Below are 15,883 nucleotides of genomic sequence, written 5' to 3'. Positions count from 1 at the left end.
AGAGCTCTCACTTGGAAAGAAGTCTTGTGTGCCTCAAAAAAAATCAGCGCTGCTCTGTGGGTGTGTAGAGTTTTGAGTACCAGAGAGAGAAAACATAGTCCAAAGATGAGGTTTGTTGTAGGGAAAAATTACAGAATGGTTAGGGGATGTAAACCACAATAATGCCTACCCACTCAAAGGATTTGCAGTGTTCTAGAAGCCTGGATTTGACTACTGTCCCATAACTTTCTCTAGTCTCAGTTTATTCTAGATCAAAGGGGAACAATGTGTATGGGTATAGAATTGTAAGCTAACGTGTGTTTTCCTTCTAAATCCAACATTCTGTTTTGCTGAAATGAGAGGAATAAAAGTTAGTGTAAGTAGTTTTCTTCTGATGTTTCATTGCCTCCTATCCACACTTGACAGTGCATGGGTTCTTGGTTCTATAATCGGAAAATCAAATGTAGTCTAGCGACTCTTGAAATTTGAAAACAAATAAAAGGTACTGGTTCCCCTTTCTCCATTCACACAAACTAGAGCCCCCCTTTTAAAAAAAAGATCCCTACTGGTCGGAAACCACAGACTTTGAGTCATTTTGGTATTTAATAAGTAATAGAGCTTATTCCAAAATGGCATGTAAATATTGAAAGCCTGTGACTAGAGCAGTCACTTAAATGTTTTAAGCTACTCAGCTGTGTGCTTTTTACAAAAGACAAACCTCTGAAAACATGTATATTTCCAGACTTTAAAAAAAGTATTTTTATCATATTTACATATTTTTGGACATTAAATTATATGATTTTTAAATCATATAACTAATTATATAATTCTTATATATTTGATTATATATATTTCGCAAAGTTTTCTGCTGTCTCAAAATTGTCTTAATGGGTGAAATAGGAGTAAACTGCACATTATTCTTCTGTCTTATTCCACAAATGATTGTCTACAAGGGCTTCATCTTACCAGCCATGGGGCAGAATCCAAACTTCTGGTCAGCGTCATAGTTCCGTGTGGTTCCACACCATTTCATGTTGTCCCTCCTGCCCTCGGACGTACAGTCGGTGTAGTTTCGGTTGTTGTACAGGAAGGGAAAGTGGCACAAGGCACCATTGGAATTTCCACCTCGAGTTTGAACCAAAACTGCCCAGAACAACACGCAAATAGGAAGAAAAAGGTGACAACTGAGCTTTCCAATGTACAGTGGGGAATTACTACAGAAAGGTTCTGAGAGAGCCCAGTTTCTGCAACTAATTCACAGAGAGTCTGTCTCAGAATAAAAGACGTCTGATAAGATAGTTCTAAGCCTCCTTAGTGTAGGAGGCTTAGAACTCTATTATTCACCTTCACCTTTCAAACAGATTTAAATCCAATTTTCACTCTCATTTTCCCAGACAAAAAAAGAAAAGAAAGAAGATTAAATGGTCACTTTGACCATTGACATAGTTTTAACCAAAAGAAAAGCAAAAGCACTCAGGCCTGCCTCCTGTATATTCTTCAGCCCTGTGGGAGTGTCTACTGATTTTACCATACAAGTATCTTTAACCACGTAACAATCCCAGTGTGTCAAAAATAAATGCACTGGAGGGCTTTTCCCTTGGTGTCATTTCTCAAGATTACTGGGAAACTTGGAAGGATCTTTAGCTGCGAAGTTAGTTCCATGTCTCTTGGGTCCAGACTGCACAAAAGTGATACTTCTCAAGTGTAGCCTCAAAATAAACGGCTAGCTTGCTGGCCAATAAAAATAGGGCATGAGAAATGGGGTTTTCTCATTGTTTTGTTTTTCCCTTGGGATACTCACCAGTATGGTCTGTACAGAAAGAATATTTCTGGTCTTGCTCATAATTGGAAGTTGTGCTGCACCACAGATGTCCATCCTGTCGCCCTTCCGTGGTGCAGGAGTAGAAAGTCCTGCCGTTGTAGGTGAATGGTAGGACGCAAGGCTCCCCATTTGAATTGCCACCATAAGTCTGGGTTATAGCTACAAGCATAACCAAAAGGGTCTCAGTAAATACAGCAGCATTTATCTCCCACCAGTAGCTCCTCATTTATACTTAACTGAGACTGAGCATGTGTCCTCAAAGAAAAAAAAACAAAACTGAGTATGACCAGCTGTAAGTATTAACCAGATCATAATATTGTCAAAATACCTTATTCATGAAGCCACGTTTTTTGTGGGTAGAGCAACACCTGAGTTCTTCTTCTGACATCCTTTGTTACCACCTCTGCTACCATGCCTCAGTTTCCCATTTGCAAAGCTATATTACTACAGGTTTAATTAAAGATGCTGCTCAAGGGACACTGGAGGTGTATATACAACTCTGTTGGTGCTATAAGAATTAATACATGAGGCTGTACTAGGGGAAACGTCGTGTGCCAATTATTATTGCTATAATTACTACCACTTTTAGAGCGCGGAAGAGATGCATTAGGCTGTTGAAAGAAGCTTACATCACAGAGTTTCAGAACTTTGAGATTTAGAGTACCAAATAGGGATGGATTAGCTATTCAGAAAGTAACCTCTTGTAACAACATTTTAGACAAACAGAGGCAGTACATAGCAGTTTAGTACTCACTACAGGAAAGAAAATACATAGATTAAAAAGACTGGAAGAAAATATATCAAATGCCAACCCTGGCTGTTATCACAGGGTGGTAAGATTACAAGCTTTTCTTGTTTGTTTTACTGTTTTACATTTTTTGGTAAATGAATGTATTGCCTTTGAAAAATCTAAATAATAAAAACGTTATCAGTAGTCTCTTTTAAAAAGATGACACAGACCTGTCTCTTGGCAGCTGACTCCATTGCCCAGGCAAGTGCAAAGCATTTGCTTATTTCCTTGTGTCTTCAGCCACTGCATGCCCACGGAGTAAACCACACCGCTGTCTGTGACACAGTGACCGTATGGAGCCGGCTGGGGGTGAGGCTGTGGCTGGTAAATGGCCGTTCGGACGTCTGTGAAGGAGCCAGATCCTAAGGGCACAAGAAAGGAAAGGCACAGAGCTGGTTTAGAGAAAACTACTTTCTGGAGTAGTTTTCTCGGATCTTCAAGGTCCCATACAGATGACTCTGCAATCTGTGTAGTTACTGAGCTGGGACTGGAAAGAAATGCCCGTCCCTTTCTGCATCAGCTTTTGCACTCAGCCTAGGAAATAATCCACAAGAGTTTACCCAGGGGTTTCCATCTTCTAGCTTATCTGGAGCTACCGAGAGTATAATTCTAAATCACCAACTTTATTCTGCCACTCAACAGAGCAGATACCTTCAACAACTCCTTACTCACTCCAGCGAGCTCAAAGTTCACGCCTTCACAATCCTACACACCTAACCTGCTTTCAGCTCGCTTCTGACCACTTCCGTCCTTGCTCTATCTCTGGCCTCGCTGAGCTGCTCGTCATTCCCTTCTGTACCCTGTGCTGTCCTCATGCTTTTCCCTTGGCCTGGAATGGTCTGTCTCACCCTTCCTCTCTTAGCATCTCCCATTTGCCCGATATATCTGGGCATCTCTCTTCCTGATACTGTTTTGAGAAGGCCCTGCCCCTCTGCAGCAGACCTATTGCCATCGGTGTAACTCTGAGCTCCTCAGAGGATGCCCCAGGCAGCCATATTGGAGTCTCTATTCGCTGCCCCTCCTTCCGCGGTTTGTTTCTCCCCAGGATTAGTTGGGAATTCTGTTGTGGTGTTTTCTAAAACCAATCAATTCTCTTAATACTGCTTTCCTTTCAGAGTAAGAAAACAGAATATGTTGATCTTTTCTTTAAACTTATAGAAATTTGTTCTCCCGAGGGCAAGGCCCAAGGGAAGAGTGGAATCAGACCTGAAGCTAGAATGACTGATGGACTGAATTCAGCCTCTCCGTAAGCTAAACACTAGAACCCAAATACTTCATAGACTACAGTCCCAAAGTCACACATGTGGGGGGAACATGGCATCTGTATCCATACACCCCACCTGGCAGAGTCACGGTGCAAAGGAGCATTAAGATCCTGTAGAAGGTTCCATTTGGTTTAACCCGATGTTGCTCAAACATTTTTGAACAATGGAGCCATTTCAGTATAATATTAGTAATATTAATAAAAACAGATAACAATTATTGAATGCTTACCGCATTGAACCACAACTACCCTTTGAATTTAAACTACTTCAGTAGACTGAGATTTGTAATTGCTTCTTTTTTTGGTTAGCAGCAATCTTACTGAAAATAATCAAGTAACTCGAAGATATTATCAGATCTAATCTTGTTCACCTTCGTAAGTGCTCACAGCAAGATGAAAACTCGTCAAAAGGCAAAAAGTCCAAACACGTAATTAATAGTTTTAGCTCGATGACCAATTGATAAAAGATTAAACAACAATGCTAGCACACGGTGTAGTGAAAACTTGATCAAAACAGAGCAAGAATAATAAAGAAGTACACACTCTTGATTGCCCTATTTCTGTCTTTAGATTCTTAGAAAACGAGCTACAATGCAAAGATCTTGTTCTTGTACTAGAAATAATTAAAACTTCTTTTATTTTAAAAAATGCTTAGATATTGTGTCATTCCTTCCCATCTCTGCGCCTCCTCTGGTTTTCTCAAGTTGTGAATGCTAATACATGGAAAAAATGATTGTGCATTATTTTATGGAATGCAACAAAGTTTGCTGGAGCATGGAAACCACACATCAAGGGTTGCGTCTGCTACGAAGAAAAGCAGAATGTCAGGACAAGGAGATATATTCCATTCTGAAAAAAAACAAATGTACTTTTCCCCTTCTCCTAGCAGAAGAATCAAGTGATCATGTTAACTCATCAAACATCTCGCATTTCCATTAAAGGGCACTTTAGATATTCAAAATACACATAAGTGTGTATGTATATGTGTGTAGCCATATGCGCATACATCTATAGATCTATATATATTTATCTATGTATACCTTTATGTATAAATCAGGTAGGTTAGCATTTTCTTAGACATCACTTTTACCTCTTGGGGCTAAGACTGCTTTTTTCCCCCTAAGACCCATTTTCATTTCATTTGTATTTGTTTAAAACTTGACATTAAACAAACTTTTAACAACCAACAGTCTGCGGATGAACTCAGCTTACTAGCAAAAACACTGCAGATCATCCCTCAATGGCGTGTCAAGGGAAAAGATGGATTTGCAGAAATGCTTTATGCAAGGCGCCCCCGTTTGGGTCCCACTGGCCCTGAGCCTCACCGGCAGACGCGGTCTGCAGGGTCGTGTGCCTCTCACACTTCCACTCGCCACGGCCGTTGCCGGTGCAGATGCACTGGAGCAGGTCCCCCCGATTGTCCTTCTTGCGCCAGGTGTCCCCAATTCTATAGGATGCCCTAGTGTCCTGATCGTTGCATCTGTCTGTGTCAGAAAGGAAGCAATGAAACTTGTAAATCAGGTCGAGCTCGGCAAGTGCTCAGTGCAAACCTAAAATAAGAATAGAGTTGTTTCCAATAACGACCTGCTGTATAGCACAGGGAACTCTATTCAATATTCTGTAATAACCTATATGGGGAAAGGATCTGAAAAAGGGTGGATATATGTATGTGTATGTTACTTTGCTGAATACCTGAAAGTAACACAACATTGCGTAAGTCAACTGTACTCCAATACAAATTTTAAAAGAAAAGAGTTGTTTCCAGCTTGGTGAGTTCTTTTGGATGACACGTTTGTATTCAGCTGTGGTGCCACGGGAGCTAACTTCCGAAAGGTGGGACTGCCTCTGAAACAGTGTGAAGGGAGCTGTATGATTTAGTCTAGTTCCACTTCTCTGCCTGCCAAAACAACTGTTTTTCGTTCGTTAAATCTTCATTCGTTCATTCAACTCATTAAATTTGGTCAAAATCCAATCTTTCATTCATTACATTGTTTTCACGTTGTTCATTTGACCACATTTATCCTCTGGCTTTCTAGTCTCCCCTCTCTTTCCTTCTCAGGCTCCTCGGGCTTTCTCGTAGTCATTACTGTATACAGCCTGCCTTTCCATAGGGGACTTTCTTTAGATAACCAGGAACAACAGGGAGGCAAGTAGGTCTCAAAGGGTCTCCCCCTACGGCCCCAAAGGAGCAATTAAAAGATAGCAGCATCGCTTTCTTCATTTGTTATGTAAAACAATTCAGGGGACTACCAACTTCTTCGACTAAAATATTCTCTCCCCTGGTCCCACCCCACCTCCACAAACACACATCTATTTAACATCACTAACAAAAAGGCCTCTTTGGAATTGCTCGGTGTTAACTCTCTGATGGAAAAGTGGGATTATTAATATAAAATGACAATCTGTAACTAAATTACTATTCGTCTATGTGTTCAATTATCTGGCAAATAGATTGTTTCAATTATAATCCAGCTTTGCCCATATGCTACAATGTGAGTAGAGAGGATTTGATTTGTTTGTGAATCAGAAAATCATTGCACTGGGTTAGAGAAAAAATAATTAGTTAATGTAAGTTCACACAAATACACACCCACATTGGTCTCCCACCACAGCAGAAGTCTGAATAAAGATATCATTGCTGGTTACACTTTTCCCCAAATCCCCAGCTAAAAGTGTTGTCTTCCCCTGAACTTCCACTGCACTATTTCAGTATTTGTCTTGAAGTCCTTAATACTGTGCTTTGTAGAATGTGAATATGTATAAGCCTTTCTCATCACCCTGACCTACTTACTAAGTGCTCTTTGAAAGCTGGCTTAATGTCCAATTCATTTTTGCATCCCTACACCATCTTGTATAAAGTAGGGGCTTATACAATTTCATGGAATAAATGACTTTTCTTTGAGAAACTTTTCCCAACTTGCTATTAGAAGAGTTTTAAATAATAGATGAGAGTTTAAGTCAAACATCTAATTTGTCTTAAGCTAAAACATTTCCTCCAAGGTCTTGGAAGTCTGAGAATCATAATAAAATTTTAAATGCAAAAGATTTAATGAACTGGAAGGTTCTGGGAACGATTTGGTTAGAATTGTTATCACTTTTCAGGAGAGACTATTTTTTGCTTGCAAAGAATTCAAATTTGGATGATGAACATGTTAAGATGGTTAAGTGCTTTAAGCTAGATAAATAAAATATGTTCAAAATTATCTAGATGTGATTTTAAATTTATTTATAACATCGATAGCTAATGGCTGTTTTGCTTCAGCAAACTCTATAATCACTATTGGTTTGAAATTTCAAAAAAGGAGCCTTGAACCCGTAAGGCAACAAGTAAGGCCCCCGGGGCAATCTTAGACAGCAGCAGAGATAGCAGAGGGTAGCTTCTTCACAGCACTAGTCAAGTGCTTAACCCCAGAATAAACACATAATTTTAACCTATGGGGTAAGTACTTCTTATTTTCATCAATTTTGTCAATGAATATGCCTTATTTAAATTTCAAACATAGAAGGAAACCACAAACTTTAGAGCTTTAGCTCCTTTCTATGTCAAGAGCACCCACATGCCCAAAGATGCATTTGCATGTTATTTTAACGATTTCTTTGCTACTTAGAAAATATCTCAGTGGTACTTTAGATGAAACATTTGCAACTAATCTTCAGGTCCACAACACATTTGGCATTTAAATGCATATTAAGGTTTTTTCTCAGTAGCTGAAAACCTAAGACCTTACTGAACTAAGATTTTCTTTTTTTTTTTTTTTAATTTAGTCTTCTTTGAAGAAGTAAAATAAGTTGCTTTTGGAACTTTTCTTGACATCCAAACGTTACCACGTTGGTGGAATGGATGTGTTCTAAGTGACATCACATGACAATTCTCTCTAGGAATCCAGAAAACAATGCCTGGCCTCGTCTTTAACATAAAGATCTAAAACATACTTCTGGAGGTACAGGTGATGCGTCCACTGCCTTCTCCCAGACAAGTACAATCCACCATCATCCAGCCTTGATAAGGCTTTTCCCAGGTCTCCCCGACAACGTAGGAAGTCCCAGCAGCGTGATCAAAACATTTCTCAGCTGTAGGGAAATTTGAAAGAAAAACAGAAAAAAAGGGGTTATTTTGAATTGTGCAGTTTCCCTGTAAATTAAAGTGTACTGTGTAAGCAAAAATCCAGCCACATTTTTTTAAGTGGTACTCTGTTCAAAAAGAAAGGCACGCCCTGTAACTAAGCACATAGTGTAACCAAAGCGAAAGAAAGCTCGAGCCAAGTTGGCAGGCAGAAATTCTGTTCTCCTAATAAGTACATGGACTGTGTATTTTCCGCTAGTACCATTATCCACACCAGTATTTTGAGTGAAAAGGATCTATGTATGTATCCAGAGGGAGAGTAAATATGCAAAATTCTAATCTTAATTATGAAAGACCAATTATTAATGCCTAAATAAAATGACAAGAAAGCTATTTAAAATTTGGATTGCTGTAAAAACAGAGACAATGCAAAGAAAAATAAAAGCCTCTGAATTAGAGAACAATCAGAATAAAATTTATAGTCAAAAACTTTTAGATTTGTATCAGTAGAGTTCAGCTGAGGATTGACACCAAAAGAAACTCAGCAATTTTTATTTTGACAAAAAATGACCAAGGGGATGACAGAGCACACACCATATCGTGTTTTTGTCCAGTGCGTTCCAACAAAGAAATATGTCAAAGGGGTCATTTTTTTTCTTTTAAATAACTGTCATCTTGACCAAGGAGAAATCTGAAATCAGATCTTAGAGGAAACAAATGACTTCTTCCTAAATCTTTCAACTCCACCTTGTGTTTCTGAAACAAAATTAAGACTTCTATACATGGTTGGTACTTTTTGATCTGATTCCTTTAAGAAGACTAGGGATTCTATGACATTTCATTATTTGAAATAGAATTCTCAGTTTGTTATCTTTTTTATTGGAATTCATATATCTTGTCCAAGTAGATTTTGGCTCAACCTAGTATTTTAACTGTGCATCCCCACCCCTCATTCATCCCCAGGAGTCACACACCTATGGGTTTGCAGGTCCATTCTCCTTTCCCGTTACCCAGACACACACACTCCAACATGTAACCACCAGTCTCATGTGGTCTCCTCCAGGTGTCACCAATCTTGTAGGACTGACCCCCTTCATGGCAGCGGTCTGTTCAAGGTAAAAAGCAAATGTTAGACAGAGTGGTACAGAAAATATTTTTAAGAACAAGAAGTCTCATGTTCCAACCAGGACAGGCACTTAGGTTAGCCAAAGTAAGAGAACAGCTTTCCCATCAGAGACAGGGGAAAAGTTAACAGGTCTGGTCACTTTGGGTCATTCAGTTAAATGTCTTGTTTAAGCACAATGGGAAACCACAGAGAAAATTTGAATGGCAAAGAAAGGAGACATAAATCCTGGTTCCCCAGAGAGATCACAGGAAATTGGGTTCTAAAGCAGAAAAGAAAGGTTGCCAGGCATGGCCTCTACACATACACAGCGGGTTGAGCCTGAGACTAATTCAATGAAAAAAGCCACATCCACATCGGGCCTAGCATTCCAGCTTTCAGGATGTGGAGAGTCTGTATTTCACTCTAGAAATGTCATTTTGATGGAAAGAAATAGATGTATATATAGCAAGTGTGGAAATCTGGGTACTTTTCTAGGCTGTTAAACACAAAGGCACATGCAAAGGTTAAACTGTCCACTAGACTGTAAACACTATGGGACACTGACTCTTAAGATTTACCAATACACTTGGATAAAGCCTAACATTAAATATGGGAAAGGCTGATTGGGCTTATTCACAAGAGACTGATTTGTCTTTTGGACAGAGCCATCAAGTAACTTATACAACGATGGATTAAAAAAACTAAATGCTATGTTAACAGAATCTATTGGTAACCCAATGAATCATACTGGAAAGTTTGACTTAGCTAAACTAGAATTGCTGAGAGTCAGTCCAGATCCCAGAGTACCCTGGAAACACTATCATGCTAATCATTCCATATTATTCCTGGGAATAGAGAGATCTGCTTCCCGGGCATAAACTATTGGTTATAAAGAAACCAGACAGTTTCTGTGAGATCCAAGAGGTCTGGGCATTGCAAACAAGAAGAGCAGACCACACAATGGTTAATTCACTCTTCGTGACCATCTTCCCAATCACTGCAGATCACCACATGGTCAGTCCGGCTTGAAGATGCCCAGATAACGTAAAATGGGCAACTCCTCTAAGAATGGAATGGAACCCAAGAAATCCACGTGGTTATGTTAGGTACGTACGCGTGTATACACACACACACACACACACACACACTCATAAATGCACACAGACTAAACACTGACTCCACCTATGCTCAGAGCCATCTTCCAGAAGCACAGGAACCCATCGGGTGGCCACAGAAGAGTGCCTGGTGGCCCGGGGTAATCCCCAAATTAGGACTATCCAGTCATGGATAACAGAAAGTGACAGTGATGGTAATGGAAAAATTCATATCGTGCTATTTTAGCATCACTTGACAGAAGGCCATTCTTACTTGCAATGGTGCAGCTTATTCTCCCTCGCCCAGCCCCAATGCAGGTGCAGTCCCAGATCATGGAGTCTTTAGGGCGCTCATAAGTGTCGCCCACCCGGTAAGTGGTCCCAGTGTACTTGTCAAAACAAGTCTCTTCAGCTGAGGGGAGAAGGAAAGTCCACGTGAGCCTCACATATGTAACAGCTTTTCTCTTTCACTACTCCCATCCAAAGGAAAACTCACTTTTTCATTCTATGAGTAGCAAGGGGCAAATGGAAATTTTTTAAAAAAATTGACGTGGGAGATCTCGATTTTACCCTAGGCTCTAAATAAAGCCTCAGTTTTCAATCTTTGACAAATTCTCTAATTTTCTGGAAATGAATAGCCATTGGAAAGGATTCTCAGGCCCTTAGGAAAAAGCCATAACGTACGACCTTAGGACCGGCTAGATTGTGAAGGAAGGGCTTTGGATTCACCTCTCTGGCTCAGGAAGTCAAACCAAGGTCCACATAAAAATAAACAATCTGAAGAGCCCCCTCCTCCCGCCCCTCCCCAGGCACTGTCATTTATTAATCCTACTATTTCCATTTTAGCCTCATCAGTGCTTCTCTGTAGGAGCTGCCATAATTTACAAGAAATATATCAAGGGTCATAAAGGAAGGAGAACTTTGAAGTGGTTAGTGATTTTATGTTGAACTGCAGGGGACAAATCGCTTTACAGTGTACTGCCCAAAGTGTTTTCTGTGCCATAATTTTACAGTTTAAGATTTGAAATTACTTTCTAATAAATTAAAATTTTATAATCTTTTTTTTTTTTTGGAGGAAGCAGGAACACACAACATTTTTCATTTTTTTTTTTTTTTTTCATCAAAGGCTCTGGGAAAGTAAAACCCCAAAAGAAGACTCTGGAACTACTTTGGGATACATTTGTTCTTTTGTTTTAAAGGTAAAAAGAACATGTGAAAAGCAAATATAAGCAGTTATTAAACATTTTTCAAGAGGAAATGACAAATAATTCTATTGAGGAAATGGTGAGTGTAACTGGATTACTAATGCTCACTTTAATTAACAGGCACTACTTCTCCATCTATGAGAAGATATTAAGTACAAGGCAGGCTCCCCCCCACTTACGTTCAGGCTTGCTCTCGCAGTTAAAGCCCCGGCTCCCTCCATAACAGGTACAGACCAAGGCACTGCCCAGGTAGGTGCGCTCCCATTGTTGGTTTATCTGATAGTGTTTCCCATTGTCATAACAACCAGCTATAAAGAATTAAAGGAAAAAGTCACTAAATTCGCATCCTTCCTTTTTCCAAATGATGGAATTTTCTTGCACAACTAAACTGATGAGCCTAAGCAACAAATGCAGGGGAAAAAGTTAACCATCAGAGCATCAGGAGAATTAAAAGCGACTAGATATCTAAAGAGTTAACTGCAAACTTGCACCCATAGATATTCGGTTATTCCTTTTGTTTTTCTTTTGACTTAGTTAAATGTTATACAATGATGTCATTTCCATCTGGCCAGGGGTCTGCATCAAAGGCGTGGAAACATGCTGAAAAGCAGATAACTGGGAACTGCATTTTAAAACGTGCAAGGAATTTCAGTGCTCTTTGGGGGTACTAAGTCAAGAAGGGCAACGTTCAGCAGTTTCCTTTAGCCAAGGAAAAGGGAGGGTGTGTCTGAAAAACTGGAAGAGGATTTCTGATCTCTCTTCTTGGAGAAGCATCCTGAGGGCCTCTAAAGCAATCTGAACCAGTAACATCCCATTCAAAGGAGGAACAACACAGGTATTTACCTACCGTCTCCTCACCCCCATTTTGAAAACGTTTAACCCCACAGTAATCCCAAATGGGAAGTTTAAAGGCATACATCATTTTCTCTTTAAAGGCAAGTTTTGATGAATTCATAGGAGTTAGACCTGAGTTGCTAAGAGCCCTGCGGGACCTCGCGGAGCCCCTGTCCTCCAAGGCATTACCTTATCCTAGGCCCTCAGAACCAGCCTGCTCAAAGCTTGGTTCCCCAGCCGGTTTCTCTCATTAAGGAGTGCACACTCTCCACACGCGCGCGCGCGCAAAACTTCAGCCGCAACTTCGGTTGGCTTTACGGGTCCCATCCCTGCAACAGCCCGTTTCAGCCCGCGGTCAGTACTCACGCTTGCTTTGGCTGACAGCCAACGGGGACTGGGGCTGAACGAGCTGCTGAGCCTGCCTCTTGCTCTTCGAGGCTCCAGTGGAGGGCACCGCTGTCCCCAGGGACAGGACGGTCAGCAGCAGCAGCCGGGGCCCCGGACCCCCGAGCATCTTCAGACGGTGAGGCAACTTGCCACCGAGTTTGGTTCCCTCCGCAACCTGCGGGCGGAGTCCCTTTCAGTGCCGCCAAGAAGGTAAGGGCTGGAGGATGGGGAAAGGGAAGGGTAGAGGTACACAGGGGAAGGAGAGGACGAAAGAAGTTGTGGCTGCAGCTCCCCTCTCCCCCGCTCGCGCCTAGGGCTCTCTCTCCTCCCCTGCAAAGCGCAGCCGGCGCGGGCGGCCGAGCCCCGAGGGCCGGGGTTTATATGGGACTGTCCCTTCCCGCCCCGCGCGAGGCCCTGGGCGCTGGGGAGGAGGGACCGGCTGGACTCCCCCCACCCGCCTCTCGCCGCCGCCGCCGCCGCCGCCGCCGCCGACCGCGCGCGGATTGGCCCGGGCTCCGGGTGACGTCAGGGGGGCTGTGGGTTCTCCTCGAACAAAAGAGATGCTGATCGCCCGCCAGGATTGGGCAAGAGAACTTTTTTCTGTTTCCTTTGCGGTCATCAAACTTTTGGGGAGCAAAGGGGGGGGGGGATTGGGAAGCGGCTGGAAAGGGGTTGACTGGGAGGAAAGGGAGGGGCCGGAGTCGTGTGTAGCAAAGGGGTCGCAAGTCCGTCCCCCCCCCAACCCCGCTTCCTTTTTCAATTTTATTGAGGTTGGCGGCGGGGAGTGGGGGGGTGGTTGAGGACATTGCGTCTCCTGTGGAAAAAAAATCTCTGCTCACTGGAGTGTAGTTCGAGGGGGAGGGTAAAACCATAAAGTAGGCACCACCTTGCAGCTGTAGGAATGTAGACCTTGCCGTCCCAGGGCGCGGCTGGCTTTCCTTCTGTTCCCTTTCTTTGGTTTACTGGGCACTGACTGGAGACTCACTTTCTTTGCCTTCACAGCTTCCTGTTGAAGACTTCTCCCCTTCTAAACGCTGTGCCTGCCCGGTTCTGAGGACCTTTTTAGCTGGGGGGCAGGAGGGAGAAACGATCCTTTTAATGAGCTTTTACTTAGTACCAGGAGCTCTGCGGGGCGCTTGACGGATCCGGGGGAAATTCAGAGAACGAGGTTTCTTTTGAAAGGACAGAGCAGCAATTTGCTTTTTTCCAAATATGCAAGAAAGTCTTCTTTTCCCGGGGATGGGATGCCTGTTACTACTGAAAGCTGAAAAGTTGGACCGACCTCGGAGAAAGATCGTGGTGTCCTTGCCCATGTTCACCGCGCCTGTTACACAAAGCAGAGATCCTTGAGTCCTTAAAAGCTGAGAAAAGACCATTTCCAGTCTTTCCTTCCTACAGTCCCTTCCTTGATTTTATTTGGCATTTTCGTTTGGTGGACATCGGTCTCATCACAGAATTCCCCTCCCCCAGCCCCGCTGCCAGACTTTTTTTTTTTTTTCCAAATGTTACTTACTCCAAGAATATGGAAAGTTCCCATTTAAGATTTCCCTTTCTTTCCCTCTAAAGGCACAGGGTAGAAAGGGAATCTGGGAAGTCTCTAGCATTTAGCAACTCATCACATCAGTCCTCTTTACAGACAAACACAAGTCCCACGTGCTTTTTCAAGATCTTCAAAAGGAGTCCTCAACTTTCTTCAGTAACTCCTGAGCGATCTAAACTCAAAGCTTTGCCTCCTAGTTAGGTTCCTAGTGCAGACCTCCCGTTTGCTTTGAGAATCTGTGAAAGCTGCTAGCCAAATATGTTTGTCTCTGCGATTACTTTTCTCCAAAAGTTCTGCCTTCAGCCACTGCCATGGAGTAATTTGAACTCTGGTCTGTAAAATGCCGAACACATCAAAGACACAAAACTAACATTTGCTTTTATTAACACAGGGAATTAAAGGGGGGGAAAAACACACACAGCAAATATCAGTTTCCTACAAGTAGTGTAAAATAACTTCTTGAGGCATCTTTGTGACCAATTTTGCAAGTTGAAAGAGTGCCACAGATTTCCCCAAATTTAGAGTCCCGTCTGGGTTGGAGGTTTTTTTCTGTTGTTTTTTTTCCCCCCTGATTTCTCATCATCACTTGACAAAGCAGTTTTCTTTTTCAAATATAAAAGGGCCCCTTGTAAAATTCTTAGTAAATTTCTGGGAAGCTGGTGTTCCTTCCAGAGGGACCGGTACCTGGAAATCAGGATGTAAGCAAGATAAACCTGAAGCTAACGCTTTCTTAAAATACGTAGATTCTGTGGAAAGGAAATAAGTGGTTAGAAATGTATTTTGTCAACCAAAACCATGATAGTTTGATATATTTACTGTACTCAAAATACATTAGAATAATATACACAAGAGAGCTTGGAGGAAAAAAGCCCAAGTGACTTACATTTCAGAAGAAACTGATATTACAATCCATTGAAATATGATTTGCTTAAGGATACGGTATATTTCTAATGTCTCATAAGCAAAAATATAACAATATACTGACTGAATTTTATAGAAATGCTTGAGAGTTCACCCTTTTACTTGAAAGTGGCTCTTCTTTTTTCTTAAACTTTGGAGACAGAAACATTTTCTGAGATAGCAAGGCCTGTCACAGTATTCTTTCATTATCAAAGTCCCTTGTAATTGTGTAAGTCTTTATCTCTAACTGGAGAGATAATTAAATCTCTCCACTCTGACCCTGTTCAAACTAGGCATGCCTCATGTCCAAGATTCCCTTGCACTCCCTTAAGAAATCTGAAGACTATCTTGACAGGATGGGTTCTTCAGCAAATGGTATACTCCTGTTTGTAGGATATATCATTGGATTTCTTTTTCTCATCTCAATTTGGAGAAGGAAATGTGACAAAAGATACAGAAAGTAGATTCCGTAGGTGCCTGGGGCTGGGTCTGGGCATGGGAATTAGCTGTCAATGGGCACAGGGGATCTTACTGGGGTGATGAAAATACACGTGCTAAAACTAGATCGTCACGGTGGCTGCTCAGCTTGGTAAAGTTACTGAAAATCACCCAGTTGTGCACTTAAAATGGGTGAATTTTATGGTATGTAAATTACACTCCAAAAAAGTTTTCAAAGCATTGATGGAAGCGTAGGGTTTCTTTATTCTTTTTTTACTTGTACCATCTTCTGATTTTGTTTCAGTGACATGCACTCAAGTGGCTGCAGCATATGCAGGGTGCCCTCATTTCTTCATTTTTCTAAGAGGAAGTTTGCCTTTAAAACAGTAGTGGATTCTTTCTTCTACACCAGTAACCGCTTACAAAACCTACTGTTTGTGTGACGCCACGCATGTGGTAGAG

At 41.6% G+C, this 15,883-nt stretch overlaps 1 protein-coding gene across 8 annotated transcripts in view; it reads right to left on the bottom strand.

Annotated features, from left to right (window-relative positions):
- The window catches only part of FN1 (fibronectin 1), a 69,261-nt gene extending 56,393 nt beyond the window's left edge, over positions 1-12,868 (bottom strand). For all 8 annotated transcript variants that reach the window (XM_068544516.1, XM_068544520.1, XM_068544517.1 and 5 more), the window contains exons 1-9: positions 12,523-12,868; positions 11,502-11,630; positions 10,392-10,529; positions 8,893-9,024; positions 7,789-7,926; positions 5,181-5,339; positions 2,762-2,953; positions 1,781-1,960; positions 946-1,122 (exon numbers count right to left, since the gene is read on the bottom strand). In XM_068544516.1, the coding sequence (XP_068400617.1) occupies positions 946-1,122; positions 1,781-1,960; positions 2,762-2,953; positions 5,181-5,339; positions 7,789-7,926; positions 8,893-9,024; positions 10,392-10,529; positions 11,502-11,630; positions 12,523-12,670 (1,393 nt within the window). In that variant the 5' untranslated portion in view covers positions 12,671-12,868. The remainder of the gene's footprint in view (positions 1-945; positions 1,123-1,780; positions 1,961-2,761; positions 2,954-5,180; positions 5,340-7,788; positions 7,927-8,892; positions 9,025-10,391; positions 10,530-11,501; positions 11,631-12,522) is intronic.
- Positions 12,869-15,883: the final 3,015 nt, after the last annotated feature.

This window comes from Eschrichtius robustus, chromosome 5 (genome assembly GCF_028021215.1).
Source record: "Eschrichtius robustus isolate mEscRob2 chromosome 5, mEscRob2.pri, whole genome shotgun sequence".
In the NCBI taxonomy this organism is placed as follows: Eukaryota; Metazoa; Chordata; class Mammalia; order Artiodactyla; family Eschrichtiidae; genus Eschrichtius; species Eschrichtius robustus.
Note: the sequence above shows the minus strand (reverse complement) of the source record. Positions and strands in the feature narration are given on the sequence as shown.